Raw genomic sequence first — 15,945 nt, forward strand, 5'->3', positions numbered from 1 at the left:
AGTAAGCTTGGGCTTGTGAAATGAGGAATCAAATGGAATCGTGAAAAAAGGTGGAGGCAGGGCGGCATCTGCCTCACACAATCTTCCAGAGTTGCTCAGGCGTGCGCTGGACAGATTTAACCAGAAATCTGAAGATTGCTCTCTGAAGGTTGCCATGTATTGCAGTATCCTCCCCCTCCTCCTTGCTCATATAGAGGTTGCCATGTATGTTTGGCTGTAACCCCCCACAGTCATCCCTCCACCGATCCCTACCCCGCCATCCGCCCCACCCCCTGCTGTGTTTCTGATTCTAGATGTGCCCTTTGAGTCCCTGCAGGCTTCCATATTTTACCATATATTTATGGGGTAGCAGACATGTTGAATATGCTATGGTCTGGAGAGGGATGAGGGTCTGGGGGGACAGACGGAGAGGTGAGAGAGGACAGGAGAGGGCAGGAGGATGAAGAGAGACAGAGACAAAGAAAGGTAGCACAAGAAAAGATGTATAAATCATAGGAAAGAGAAAGAAAACAGAACAGGGGACATGGCAGATAGTGAAAGAACTGGTGGTTTATGTGTGTGTGTCGGGGGTGTGGGGGGGGGTCCACCAGCGGAGTCAGAACAGGACGAAGAGAGCTGAGTGTGTGAGTGTGGTATGTCTGAAAAATGTATTGCACTGAAAGGTCAAAAGCCACATCAGCGGGCCTCAGCCTCCCTCCACTCCTTCACTTTTTCATTCCTGACTCTCCTCTGTCCTCCCTCTAACCTCTTCTCAAATATGCACACACACACACACCAACATTAGCAAACCAGACTTGTGTTCCCTTTTAAGCTCAGCCAGTGTGTTACAATCCAACATAACAGAGGGTCGGAAGGGTCCGGCCCTCTGCCCTTCGCCCTGTCTGGGTCCTCTAATAACCCACCCCTGCTGTGGTTAGAGGCTTGTAAAGACGGATCACATTTCCATTTCTGTTGCTCTTCTGCTCACACACACAGAAACACACCTCTATTAATCCCCCCTATTGCCCTGTGCCTTTTGTCCAAAAGGCTGGTGTCAGAGGAGGAGATAAATGATGCTGGTGCTGCGTGGCAATTTTCAGAGTTGTGCAGCCTCAACAGCTCAGGGGTGTGTCTGCAAGAGTTAGAAGAGGAAAGAATTATATTTGTGTGTGTTAATGCGTCTTTGATAGAGAAAGTGTGTGTTTGTGTTGTCCGTGTGTTTCCTCATTCGCGTATTTGTTGGAGCGAGAGCAAGATCATGCATCTCCGGGCATCTGTTGCATCTCATTAGCAGCTTTTAGAATGAATTACCTCAGTGGATTTCTCTCTCTCTCACACACACACTCACACACGACATCCTTCATCCTATTCCATCCACCCTGATAATCCCTTTATCTTGGCGGCTATTCAGCACATAAAGGCCAATGCCACTGAATAATGATGTGGTCGTATCTACTCCTGATTCCCTTTAATGCTAATCTTCATCTCAAGGTGACAGTGATAGAGAAATTTTATGCATGCAGGCGTTCAGTGTTGAATAAATGTAATCAAACACATGCGCATATCCTTCTTTTTGCATAAGTGCAGTTAATATTTTCATTTCCCTCTTAAAGAGGTGAAAGATCAGTTTATGAGCTTAGTTTCAGTTTAGTTGGTGAGAGTGAATCAAAATGACTCACACGCATGAACAAGACATGCACATGTTCACACACAGACAGACAGGCACCCTTTGTTAGCCCACCCTCAGTTTGCAGCCCTGTCCATGCTCCTCATCCTCAAATTCCCGTAGTTCAACAGCTCAACGCCCCCGTCCATCGCGCCATTAGTGTTTGCCAAGAAGGTCACTTAGAATGTGAGTGACAACTCCTGAAATCATTACAACAATCCATCTCTTTTTTCTCTCTCTGCTCTCCCGTTTACATATTTGGATGACACGCTTGGCTGGTTTGTTTAATCACTGTAAATTGCTCCGCTGCACAATTACTGAAGTCCGTTTTGTTTTAGCATTTTATTATTAGCTGAGCGGCAGCGCTGTCACAAAGCTGATCAATTTGAGACAATGGCAGAATGTGTTTCTTTATTGGAGTGAGGGGTATAAAAGTGCTTTGTCGGGACGTGGAGAAAAAAAAAAAAAATCTTTTGGCTCAGTTCATGAAATTGCAATTGAACTGATGTTCGCTTGCTAAGCAGTGTGGCAAAAACACCCCTGACCGCTGCCATGCTGTTAGAAAAGTGGTTGCTTGTCATATTCAAGGGGGAAGTTCTAGCAGCAGCAGCAGTTTTAGGAGTTCTAGACTGTTATATTTAACCAGTGGGTGAAGTTCTTAACACTGTTGACACACTTCCCCTTTTTCAGGGGCAGAGGGAGTGTGCGAAGTAGAATTGAAATTGAAAGATTCATCATCTGTAAGAAAGACACAACTGAGCAAGCCTGAGAAAACTGTTTATCATGAAGGCGAAAGACAGGAGGGAAGGAGGAAAGTGGAACTGCAATTGAAAGGTTTTGAGTGTTTTAAGGATGAGAGAGTGAGTGTTCTTTCCACACAGTGTGTTAGCGGATCACACAGACGCACATTGTTAAGCTTGGTTGAACGAACGCTCACAGAATCAAGTCAAATGATTCAAATGCAGAACAACGGCCTCGGGGCATTGACAAAAAGGACAATAGAAGGGTAGATAAATTTGGAGGAGAAGGAAAAAAGCTTACCAGAGATGCAAAAAAAATGAGAGAATTTCAGATGAATATAAAATTATTTGTTTAAAAAGTGAGGCTACAATCCTCCCTTTGTCATAAAATTATATTTTACAAGCTATAGTCAGAGAGGCAAAATGCCAGAGGTGATCCAGCCTCAGTTAAGTTACAGTTTTGAGTTCATCCAATTTTAATACAGTAGTTTCTGGTTCAGTTGTGTTTCCAAGCGTGTTTTGAAAGAAACATCTGCAGGCTTCTGAAGACTTCTGGGTCATCAGTGTCCTCGAAAACCAAGAGAGGAAGACAGGAAATGCATCTTTCCCTTGGGGCTGTGCGACATTAACTAGAGGCAGATTTTACAGGCACACACACATGTTTACACAATCCCTGCACACATGCACAGAGCCTCTGTGGACTGTAATGACTCTGCAAGGTCAGGACCGGAAAGAGCACAGAAATGCTTATGGAAAGTGGAGCATTGTCATTTATGGTGAAGACAGGAGACACATGTTGCTGTTTCTGTGCCCTTGCAGCTGGTTGGGAGAGGAGATGAGGTTGAATTCTTGAAACTAGATCCTCCAGATAACCACAAGAACAAGGCAAAAGGCAGTGAAACAGTAATTCTAAGTAAAATGATATATGAAATATGTAGTTCACCTCTTGCAAAATATTTTAGTTTTAGTACAGTACAGAGAAAATGTGCATGCAGCAAAAAAAAAGGAAGAACAGAAAACCAGCATATGCAGATGATGTGTACAAATGAAAGATAAGATTCTTGGTTGCATGGTTGTTTTATCTCTTTCAATCATGAAGAACCTCAGGAAGGGAAACATTTATCTGCTGGGGGAACATGCTTCATATTTTGTTTATATGTCCTTAGTGGGAGTTTGAAATCAATGCTGCTCCTAGCTAGTTTATCACTGAAAGATAAAGGAGAGTGCAATGCTGTGCATGGATGAAGATATAACACAGATAAATCTGTAATATGAGAGACAGAGAGAAGTGGGGGGTGGGGGGGTGGGGGAAACACGGAACCTTGCTAAATTATGCAGTTTCAATTTCCCCATTTAGGGAGGATAGATCAATTCCTCATGCTAAAGCCATTAACCCTTTGGATGGGCAGTGTTGCCAAGGCAACGCAGATTATGTCCCTTAATCAGAAGCACCTGTTTTCATGCTCGTACAAGCACGCAGACATAGGCGCACATGCAGAGACAGTGATTAATAAATCAGACAGTTTGAGGACTGATCAGCGTTAAATATACAGTGAACCACCAGTGTCCTCTAGCTTCACACACACACAGACACATTTATGAACTGACACTTGTAGGTTTCTTTTTTTGCAGTCATGCATTTAATGCAGCCGAACTAGCCGTGTCTCTGCATGTGTACGTACTTAATCCCATTATCTGAGTCAGGGCAGGGTCCCTCTCAGCCTGTGAGGAGATGTATTTCATCAACCCTCCCAGGGGATGGGTGTGAGTAAAGATGAATGTGTTACTATGACTATGTAGGCCTGTGTGTGCTTTCTGTTTTTCCCCCTGTGTTTCCTTTACTGCTTCATTTTCTCTTTATTTATTCCCCTGGTTGCCCTCTCTCTTTCTCACTGAATTCTTGTGGGTGCAGTATGGTTTCTGTACATCTTTATTATTCCCCTCTCTTTCTTTCTTTATCTTCCATTCTCTCCTCTCTTGGCAGCAGTCCCCCATCCTTCTTCTCCCCTCCCCCATTTCTCCCACCCCCACCATCCAAATGGCCCTCTGGTCAGGACACAAGATGGTCAGCGGTGTGTGTGTGTGTGTTATGCGCTGCATCCATGTTCATTGTTTTTATGACGACCACTTTGTTCTCACTAAGATGGAATAATGATGAAAACCAAAGTAATTTAAACAGACCATTTGTACATTAAAAGATATTATAGGTACGTATAAGAATATATGTATATATATATATGTTTATCACCATCATCATCTTGATGTGCATTTGTATGCATGTTTATCTGTTTAATCACATATCACTTGTGCTGATTGGCGGGTCATTAATAATCTCTAGTCATGCCCATATCCACTAGTGGTATATTGAGTTGGGTGTCAACAATTGGGGGGCATTCCCTCTCTTTCACTCACGAACAATGGTAACACATAATACTATATGCTGGGGGTGAGAGATTGTGATGTTAGGTTGGGATTGAGGTTGTTAAAAGAGGCTTTGATTTTTCTCTTTGTGTTTCAGTGAAATTGTTTTATGCCCAGTTTGGTTCAAAGTGTGTACTACAGCCAAAATAACATCAATACAGAGACCCTGCAGAGCTCTGTGTTGTTGTTTTGGGAGCGAAAGGTCTCTGGGTTGTGCTTAGTCCCTGCAGAACTACAAAGTGTGGTACTGGTAAGCCTGTTTGTATCACTAAATGTGCGTGAATGCATGCATTCATATTTTTGCTACCTAGAAATATCACAGAGAACAACTGGAAGTAGTGCTTTTGCATACAATGCGTTTGTAACAATAAATTCTGCTTCGCTTCCCCAAACAATTGCACGAAAAGGACTTTCTGCAAACGAAGCAGAAATTCTCATTGTTTGGATTAAACTCCAGTCATCACTTTCTTCTCTCCTGACTCCTTTTATAATTTTAGAAATGTTACTTTGAGCTTCCCGCAGAGCTCCACACAAGCACGACTTCTTAAAGAAAGTTGAGTCTTTTTCCTCCCCTAAAAACTGGATTATTTATTATTGTGGAAATGCCTTTGGCTCTCCTAGGAGAATCTTCCTGGGGCTCATTTCTCAGCAGCCATCCAGCTGTAAACCTTCCCCGTCTGCGTGCACCCAGAGGACCCTGCAGAGGGAGGTGTCACATAGCCACACAGGCATCCACAGAAGCTGAAGCACTGCTTTGCCGGTGGATGTTAATTCTCTCTCTCTCTCTTTTTTTTTACCACTGTCTTTCTGTCCAACAGCTTGTCCAACAGATGAACCCCCCCCCCCCCCCCCCCCCCCCCCACACACACACACACACACACACACACACACACGTGGCTCTGCAATGTACGCTTCATTGCAATGTCAGGTAGGGTCTCTGGCTGCAGAGCAGAAGGGCTCAGGTTGGATTCCTTGCCTCTTTGGCACTAGTTTCTTGCATGGTAGTTTATGCCTTGATGGGGCTTGTGGTTAGACTCAGGTCTGTGTGTGTGCGTGTGTGTGTGTACAGCTGGGTGAGGGCAAAATTTGGATTTCTGCCTTTAATTCCCAAAACACATTCCTTTCCAAATGGTTTTTCCAGTCAGCTATTTTCTATGGCATGAAACAGAAGACAGCCACACTGATTGTCTCTCCTCCAAGGCTTCTGGCTTCTTTCATCAAAGCCTGGAAGCGCCGGGAGAAAGAGAATGACAGCATAAGAGAGTACAGTTGTAGTCCTTGGCTTGCCGTCTTGTATCACATGGTGGTGGCCTGTAAGGAGTTTTTTCCACAGTGAAAAAGCTACTTAGAGCTTTTTGTGTGTGGTGTTTATCAAGTATTTAGAAATTAAGTGTGTCCTCACGGGGAAGAATAGATGGTTTACTCATCACATATTTTCTGCTCAGCAGGGAAATATGTTAGAAATGTCATCCAGGGCTGGATCTGTGTTTGTACTTAACAGGTTCCTCATACCATTTGAATTAAGATGGCAGAGTCAGAGTTTTGTATTTTTTTTTCTTTTTGTAATGACATGAAATGTGGCAGGGCAGAGTGGGAGACAGGGAATACTGGAATGAAAGAGGATGGCTTCAAGTGCAAGGAATTTGCTGAAGCTCTTGCTGTGCTGAGCAAATGTAATGCTACGTGAATGTAAGCCGATGTAATATTTGCTTAACAGTGGCTTTTACAGGGTAAGGTTTAAGGCTAGAAAGTAGTGTAACAGTAAGATAAGAAGTGTCATAAAGTCAGTGAACTGATGTAGTAATGTCAGCTTTACTGCAAGCTCTATTCTAAGTTTGCTCATATTAGCTAACGTTAGCCACCGTAAGCTACGAGTGACACCAGACTGCTAAAGGCTGTGAGAGTTTTATCACGTCAAAATCAGACATGACAAAACAAAATCAAAATCCCTCATCATTACTGGTTAAAGTGTCATGTATGTTAAGAGCTGCTTACTTTTCGGTTTGTCATCTCATTATAAATGTAACAGTTTTTTTGGGCAGCATTTTTGACAATTTAAATGATAGATAATGAATCCAGGGATTGACCAATCCAGTCAGCTGGATTGGACATTATTAAGTGGTGTCAGTATCAGCCATGACATGCCGGATTCACCTCAAGTACAGTGTTCTTGACAACGCCATTATAAAATGATGTGTTTCTGTTCATTTTTAGTGCCACAGCAATCTCTGGCCATGTTATGTTACATGAAAATGATCCCAGTGAGCGCTACACACTTTTTTAAATTAGGGAAAAAGAGAGCCCTGGTATTGGCTGGTACTCTGAGGTGATGTATCAGTATCTGGAGCATAAGGAAAGAGTCAGATCAGAACGTCCCTGGATGAATCGTTACAAATAATCTTTCCAGCTTCAGCACATGAAGGTAGTGTCATTTATCTGGTAATTTAGAAATGCCAAATTTCCTTTATTTTTAGTAATTAGATTTTTTTTTCTTGTCTGCTCAAATTTAATCTGATTTTGTGGTTACTTTTTGATTAAATTGGCATCTCCTCTGACATAACCCAATCCTGGCAAAAAAGTCTCAGCACAGTGTCCAGCTTGTTGTTTCCAAAGCTTTCAGCTGCATCTCGGGGGCCTTCCTCAGCAGGTGCAAGTGCACAGTTGTCATGGAGATGGTTTCTATCAGAAGCCACAGAACGACAGATGTTACAATCCAAACACCCATATACAAGCACGTATAGTCACATGATGAAATTAACATACTCATGTCATATGATATCAACTAAACCATCTCCGTGATAGCTGAGTGACGCTTTCACCTGAGGAAGGAACAAGATGTGGTGGAAATCTCTGAAAACAACAACTAAGTTTGTGTTTTTTTCCCACAAATATTCAAGTTTAGCAACATACTTTGACTTCATTGTGTTCATTATCATTCAGTACTGGCACATCAAAGCCAAGGCTAAAAACAAGTGTAACAACCACGCAAACTAAAACCAATACCACACTTAAACACACGTCATACTTCAGTTTAGTAGTCTTCTGTGAGTTGCATTCAAAACATTTCTGGGTATTTTTTTTTCTGTTTCATTTTATTTTTTTTTTCTCTCTACCGCCATAAATAGCACTGATGGCTAGAAGGGAATGTTGCCATGGTGACACAGTGCTGTGGCAGCCGGTAATTATTCTGGTTTAAGTGCCAACGGAGATGCTCGCGAGCTGGCACAACACTGTGGCAGATAGTGACACCTGGACACGAGCCGCTCAGACAGAATTTCTCAGGCATTAGTGGTGAAAAAATGACCACATTTTGACCACATGTGGACTCGACTTGACTTTACTTGGTGTAACAGGAAGGATTCAGAGGTTTGGCAGCAAGATTCATACACTGACAGACTGAAACACTGCAGCTTGAGAGGTGAACAAGTGTGTGTCCATGACATTGAACAGTGTGGTGAATACAGGAAATATCATGTGTTATATGATGTCCATACAGAGATGATGTCACCTGGTTGTTATCCTCTCAGTTACATGGGCTTACTGGTCAATAAGGTGGACAATGTGTGTGTGTGTCCTTTGTGTAAGAAACATTGGAGACAGTATAAAAGACACGGCACATGGCTGAAGTGTGTGTGAGCAGAAAGGGTGTGTGGTGTGGCTGAGAGGTTGCAGGCAGCCTGTTGTCCAATATGTTTTTGATATGGGTATTGAAAAACACAAACACACTTACAACTCCCTCGCCACTCTCCCACTCACACACTTGCACAGCCTCCTTCCAGGCGTACACACACTCACAGAGCAACACCACACACCAAGGATAATGTTCAGCTCAGTGCTTTTTATTTCCACCAAGCAGTAATCCCCCCCACCACCCCTTCTCATTTTTATCTGCTCTCTTCCAGGCGAGGCCAACCTGACTAATCATCCAAGGTGTCAAGGTAAGGTTGTGTCTGCCTCTCACCATCCACTCACACTGATAGCGACATGAGCCCTGGTGTATTTTTCATGCGGGAAAACACAACCACCTTTCTCACAAAAACAGGAATTCCTCAGTGGCCTTTGAAGAAGAAGTTAAAATTGGCTTCTGCAGCTTTGTCTGATTCGCCACAAAACTTCCCCAACTCCCACATTCCCCAGTCACATTAGCATAGGCGAGCAGAGAGACACAATGGAGTTTTTCACCACTGGCACAATACACACGTATTCTGCACACTCGCACACATACATTCACATTACTCCAGACGGGAGTTTGGCTCATGCAGGAGAAAATAGACAAGGAAAGATGGATTGTCATATTTTTGTCACCGATCCTTGCCCCGTCTGCTGTAGCTGTCTCTTCTGCTGATTGAAAGGAGAATGGCGTGTAGATAGATAGCCAGAAAGAAAATGTTCCTGACTTCTTTTTCCTGCTCCCTGTCAGTCATCTAGTATGCCACCTTCTCATCATGATCATTCCTCCTCCACATCCCTCTGTCACTGCAGTGCCTGATGTCCTCACATTCACACACACTCACAAGCAGCACACACACACACACACACAGTGGGATGCAAACCCCACCACTCAAGATTAATTTGTTTGGTAGTTTTTTGAGGCCACGAGAAGCACGCAAATGTCATCCCCGCTACCGTCCTCACCCGCAGTGACTCACTCCGTAATACCGCGCAGCTCTCATAAATCACCTGTCATAACATCAGGGGTTCCATCAGTTCAGTGAAACCGAACTTTGGTTGTTAGACGGGGACGTGATGAGGTTGCTTATGCTGTGCGCAGAGCCCAGACACCAGTTGTGGAGGCTCTGGTGTGAGGGCCACTGCAGCAGACTGAGGCAGATCACTGTCTGCAGTGCAGTCTGACTCCGCTCTGCACTGCCACCTGCTGGTCACTTGTCATCACAGGATGCAGTTGAGCTGCTGGTGAATAATGCACAAATTGTTATAACAATGGATAAAGGATATGTCTGTTGATATTAATAATAATGAAAAACACCCTCAAATGCCTGGAACCAACACTGAATTCATCTTTCTAATGACTATTACGGTTTTACTAGTGTCAAACTGAAATTATCATGTTGTTACTCAATTCATTATACAACTGAAAATATGTCTGTGATGCTTCAAAATCAACTCATTTCATTATGTTTGTTTGACAAATCAAGTGCAGTTTGAACAGTCTGGCTGACTGTATCCTTCAGTAAACTATCTTTATCCTTCACCAACAATAATCATTTAGGAAATGCTAAAAAACAAGCAGATTCCTCCACTAAATATTTAGTCTCACTGTAAGGAAATATAATATGTGCTTTTCTACAAAGTCTATTTGTTCAAAACTGTTTGATTTGCTCCTTGAGGTAGTAATCATCTAACAACATAATCTTTTTTGGCAAATTATTTCATTACATTTGCATGTTTTATTTGAAATAACAATATCTTGTCTTTTTTTGTTCTCTTTCTTATGTTTCCTTAGCTGGTTCCTGTCCAATGTCCTCCCCTCCCACAGTGTGATGCGTCATGGCTCCGGTGCTGAGAGGAGTTTGGTGGGGGCCGGAGGCCGGTGTCGTCGGGTCGGGGGCGGCAGCTGCTACTGGGGCGGCATCGTGGCTGGGCAGTGAGCAGCTGGTCCTGGTCATCACCCTCAGCACCCTCACCGCCCTGCTGCTGGTCTCTGTGCTGCTGCTGCTGTGTGCTAGCTGCCAGGGGTAAGACACGCACACACACACACATACATGAACAGTCATGACCTATATGATTATTTCTAGGAAACACTCATATATCTAGAGGAGGTCAGGAAAGCCTGATGTGTGTTATGATAACAGTTTCCTGGTTTTATGTAATGACACATCCTGCAGTGGCAACTATCTAAATTGAGTCCTTTCTTTTTGAAAATCCCAGCTGTGCATGGTTGTATTGAAAACAGCACAAATATATGAGAGGGTGTTCGTACAGGAATTACAGTTACAGCACAACAATGAGGAACAGTGTTTCTTAGCAACAGTAAAGATTGGCCTAAGGAGTGTTTTGGCTTTAATACAACAATTATGAGTGATTATATGTGCAGTAAAAAAGGGCTGTCTTCAAAGTAGAACACACACTTGAATAAGTAAGAGTATACAGAATATAAGAATATACAGAGGAAAACAAGAGATCACTCAGTTATATATGTGGTTTCTAGAGAGATGGCACAGCAGATACAAAGCACTTGTGGCAATCAGCTCATAAAAGGAAGCACGTCTTTGTTTATTCTGCTGAACTACCCAGAATATAATTCACATTTAGTGTATATGAGAAACTATAATAAGTGTGTGTATGTGTTAAACACATACTCACTAATTATGACCTAAATGCTAAAATTAGCACATTTATGACAGTGTCTATGAACACTGAAAAATATAGGCATCATAAAAGTAGACTTTATAGCAACTTAAAAACCTTAAAATTTTATCTTTTTCTCCCTTTCACTGTTCTCTCATCTGTCCACTCCTCTCTCTTTTAGGCAGAAGAAAACAGCCAATGCGCATCCAGCAGGAGACCATGACAACCTCATGAATGGAGTGAGTCAGACTTGAGGTCTCTTCCTTGCAGTAAGCTAGAGCATGCATCAGCTCCAGTTTTGAAGAGTAATTAAAGGAATATTTTGAAGGGATACTGAAGCACCTTGTGGATGGTGGCTGAAAAGGCTGCAACTAAAACTCATTCTTTAAAATTGTGACTGGTTATCTTTGTTATGTATTTTTATGTGTGTGAGCGTATGTGTTGTCTGTGCGATGTGATCTGTGATTTGAGTCAGCTTGCCACAGTGGTGTCAGGCGAATTAGTAATTACACCCATACACCACAGACTGGTTCTCTTACACTGAAAACAATGACGTGTAACCATAGATGTTTTTAAAGAGGTTTTAGATAGATGAGGGCAGGGTTCAGGAACATCTTGGGATTGTGGGAAACTCAAGAAACAAAAACAAGAAGACACACACTGACACACAGTCCTCATTATTCCCAGCATGGGAGAGTGACATGTCTGTAATCAGGCAGTGTAGCCACTGGTAAATGAGGCTCTGGATAGTTCTTCCGCATTGGCTGCATGCCTGAATATCACACTCACATGCACACTCACACACATCTCCACCCAGACATCCCATGATACACACACACACACACACACACACACACACACACCCTCTGACATTTGCCTCCTAACCCATTTCCACAACGCTAATTCAGAAACATACACCACGTTCCTACACTCCTCCTGACTGATAGCCTGCAGCTGTTAGTGCAGTTGTGTCAGGATTACATTCAGTCAGTGATGGGGATAAATTCAGAAAAAAAACCAAAAGACAATGGGCACAGCAATGTGAAAAAATATTCACATTGAATTGAATATTCAGTATTTATAGAGCTGACCCTTGCCCTGTCTTGGTATGTAGCACTTATAATGATGTAAATGTACATGTGCTCTTGAACATCATCTCATGGACATAGATAGTAATTACTATCTCCCATAATGCTGATGATTTAGTAACTAAGCAACATTTAAGTGAGACAAATGCCTGGCTTACACAGACTAAGTGATATACACTCACTCACTTATTATGTCACTCCCTCTGGGGCTTTGTGTGTGTGTGCGTGTGTGTGTGTGTGTGTGTGTGTGTCAGCCAACATGCTTCACTGTGCACGTGTACATTCCTCTCAGTCTCTTTGCATTTGATGGATATTCTTCACTGTAACCTTTGAGCAGTAGCACAATTGCTGGGTGGTCGAATTGTTTCAGGAGGGGCCCATTTAAATGACGGACCATGTCACAGCCTGACAGGTTAAATGGGGATTTTTGTCTTTGTGGATGAGTGGATTGGCTCTTCCTCGCTCACCCGCAATCAGTCTGTCTTCCCGTGGCCATGTCTTAACACTATAAAGGAACTCTCTCCCTCGTCACTCACACCTCCTCTTCATTTACACATAACACTAAGCATTTGTTTGTTTTTTTAACCTTAAAGGTACAAATTGTCTAAATTTGTTCTCATTCAGTCCTTATCAAGACTCATAAAACAGTACAGCTCATATCTTGTGAGGTTCAGTCAGAAAAACGACCGTGTGATCCGTTTTGGATGCTAATAAAGTAAGGAAGCTGTTTCCCACCTTTGCCGAGAGACTGAGACAAAAGAACAACATGAGAGATGTTTGGGTCCTAAAATAGTTAAAAGATTACATCATAGACACCAATGTTTATGACAGAAGATGGCCACTAGGTGGGGTTGTGGAGCTTCTAATCCACAACCTTACTGCTCACAGAGAAGGAAAACAACAACCCTAAACAAAGAGAATCTTGAGCGACACAAGTTAATATAGTTTCACAGTGTTTTCTAAGCTGTTGGTAATGAGTTACAGTAATAACTTTGCCTATAGAGACAAGACCGTTCATGTTTAAAATGACTTGTGCTAAATGCCTCATTACGGAAGGTGCTCAGCACATTCTGTGTTAAATAGCACAATAGTCAGTGACTATTAATTGGAGTTGATGAGAGTGATGATTTGAGTGCTTGTTCACTCGTAGAGCTGATTCGACTTTGAGGAGGCTGATCAAACCGAAGGTGTGGATCTTTGCATGATCACACTTTAATTAGAGCTGCAGGTTTTTCTGTGTGATGTAGCAAACGGGGAAACAAGCCCTCAACTGGAGGACATGGACTCACAGTTAGAAAAAAGTGTCCCTGAACAACACTTAAAGCCCCTTCCAGCTTCAGGGCTATTGCTCTGTAGCTTTGACTTTTCCTGTAGAGGGAGGGAAGGTGAAATGGGGAAACACATGTCCTTGCGGGTTTCATCTCCTGTGGGTTGAATTTTTTGTCATGTCACTCTCCTAATGCTGTCATTTTACCCTCTTCTGTGCAATTATTTGTCATTTGGATTTAGTGTGTCTATTATTAATGAATCAATATGACATTAAGAACATAAAATGAGATGTATCTATAAGTGAGGAGAAGCCTTTATGGCCAAAGAAATCCAATTACAATAAACCGAGATAAGAATAAACAGCAGCGTATCTTCATTAGGCATAAATCAGTTAACAGTTTTCTTTTTTACACTTGCATAAATTTTGTAAGCTATCTTTAGATGTCTTTTCTTGGTGGGTAAAAACACACTGCATTTAATTAAGCATGCATAACATTCTGATAATGAGCTCAAAGTAATCAGTAATGTGATTGGAAAAGCTAAGAAAAGCATAAATACATTTAAAAAAAATAAAACAGGGAAGTGTAAAAACTGTAATCAGTGCTTCAAACGTGAGAGACGAGTCGTGCTCCCGAAAATTCTGAAGATCCTAAAAGTAATGTTCCAAACATACTCCAATCTGCTGCCAGCGGCTTTTGGATTGCACAGAGGTGTGAAAGTCATCCACCCTGTGCAAGCTGACAAGTGCAGATGGATTTCTGTTCCCTTCAGGAATTTTTTTTTGGTGTGACGTGTAATTGAAATAACCAAAGACTGGATTTTTCATGGGTATGTATTAAATGCCTTGGTTTTTGTCAGGACGGTGTGTCAGTTGTGAAACCAGCAGTGACTAACATCTTCTCCTTTGTTGTGCAGGTGTCAGAGAGAGAGACTATCAGCCAATCAGTAGACAGTCCAGCGACTGATGTGGCCGTCAGCAGCTCTCACAATGGTCCTTTAACCAGCGGTACAAGTAAGCCAGAATAGTTACTTTAGCTTAGCGTGCTTTGTCGTCGCTGTCCATTTAGTTAACTATATTAATATTAGAGTCACATCAAGCAAAGTGCAACATGTTTCTGGTATCACATAGCTTTATAAATACTGCTACATTATTTTAAGGTTTGCGTGGCAGCTGTTGTTATGCAACATTTTTTTTTTTTTTACCTCAGCTGTTGTTTTGTTATGGGCCTCTCCTTGTTATGTTCTTAGTCACAGTCATTAGTCATTTTACCTGGATGGGTACTTATCATTAGTAGCAGGAATTCATCTTGTTCTCATGAATAACACTTTGAAAGTCATCACATGAGAAGCTCTTAACTCACCCCGACTCTCTTTTTTCTCTGTTCATCTAGTCCTCACAGACACACAGGACACCAGTCCCCAACCATCAGAGGAGATGCTTTCCAGCCAATCAGAGCTCAGGTCCTCCAAGTGTCCTCAGGACCGCGAGCTTCCCAGCATCCCTCCCAACAATGCCCTTATCGGGGATGGACCCCCACCCTCAGGGGACAGCACCTATGAGGTCAATGTTTAAAGTCACCTCACAACAGCAGAATCACGTTTTTCCTTGCACTTAGCTTGAACGTGCCAGTAGAGGAGATTAACGCTTTGATTGGCTGGCCGGTTGACTGAGTGATTGATTGGTTGATCGATTGAGCCTAGAGTCAAAATATAGAGAGAAAATTAGAATTTTCCACAAGAGTTTGATGGATTGATTGAGAAATATTAAAAGTGTTTAGCTTATTTGCAAGTATATTAAAGAATCCAGTGTATGTATGTGTTCCAGGTGGTGAAGGAGATAGCAGTGGCGTCACGTGACGTCAGCGTCGAAGACTCTCTGTACGAGACAGTCAAGGAGCTCAAAGACCCCCCCCTGCAGCTTGGCATCCCCAACGGTACCAGCCAGCTGAGTCCGGACGAACCTCCCCATCATCCCCCTGCCCTCCTCAACGGCCACCTCAGCCCCTGCACACCTGAGCGGGGGCCCCTGTGCGCAGGGGTGGAGTACGCCTCTGTCGACCTGAATAAGAAGAGCCGCCACAGCGCTGACATGGAGGCCAAAAGGCGCTCTGATAACTCCGCCATGCCTTCCCACAAGCCTCTGGAGGAACCAGAGGAAGACTTACCTCCACCAGTACCAGAGAAGGTTCTGGATGAAAACGACAACCAGCCGGTGGTGATGAATGGACTGGTGGGGGCTGGGCTGCACAACGGAGAGGTGAGGATTGTGTATATGTGTGTGTGTGAATGTGGTCTCACCCTATAGATCTGTTACATGTTTCAGGTTCAGTACTATGTCAATAGAACAGAGAAAAACACATCTAAAAGATCAATACAAAAGCAGAAAACAAGCACGAAAAACACAGGAAATAGAGTTTTAAGATTCTCCTGTAAGACTGTCAGCCATAGCATAACCTTGGAACTGTCCTATTTT

The 15,945-nt window shown here is 42.8% G+C and overlaps 1 protein-coding gene across 2 annotated transcripts in view; it reads left to right on the forward strand.

The window, feature by feature from the left end:
• pag1 (phosphoprotein membrane anchor with glycosphingolipid microdomains 1) overlaps window positions 1-15,945 on the forward strand; it is a 45,461-nt gene that overhangs the window by 22,233 nt on the left and 7,283 nt on the right. For both annotated transcript variants that reach the window (XM_041053645.1, XM_041053644.1), the window contains 6 exons: window positions 8,709-8,744; window positions 10,271-10,502; window positions 11,297-11,354; window positions 14,388-14,484; window positions 14,864-15,033; window positions 15,298-15,729. In XM_041053645.1, coding sequence (XP_040909579.1) covers window positions 10,315-10,502; window positions 11,297-11,354; window positions 14,388-14,484; window positions 14,864-15,033; window positions 15,298-15,729 — 945 coding nt within the window. In that variant the 5' untranslated portion in view covers window positions 8,709-8,744; window positions 10,271-10,314. The remainder of the gene's footprint in view (window positions 1-8,708; window positions 8,745-10,270; window positions 10,503-11,296; window positions 11,355-14,387; window positions 14,485-14,863; window positions 15,034-15,297; window positions 15,730-15,945) is intronic.

Source organism: Toxotes jaculatrix, chromosome 13 (assembly GCF_017976425.1).
Source record: "Toxotes jaculatrix isolate fToxJac2 chromosome 13, fToxJac2.pri, whole genome shotgun sequence".
In the NCBI taxonomy this organism is placed as follows: Eukaryota; Metazoa; Chordata; class Actinopteri; family Toxotidae; genus Toxotes; species Toxotes jaculatrix.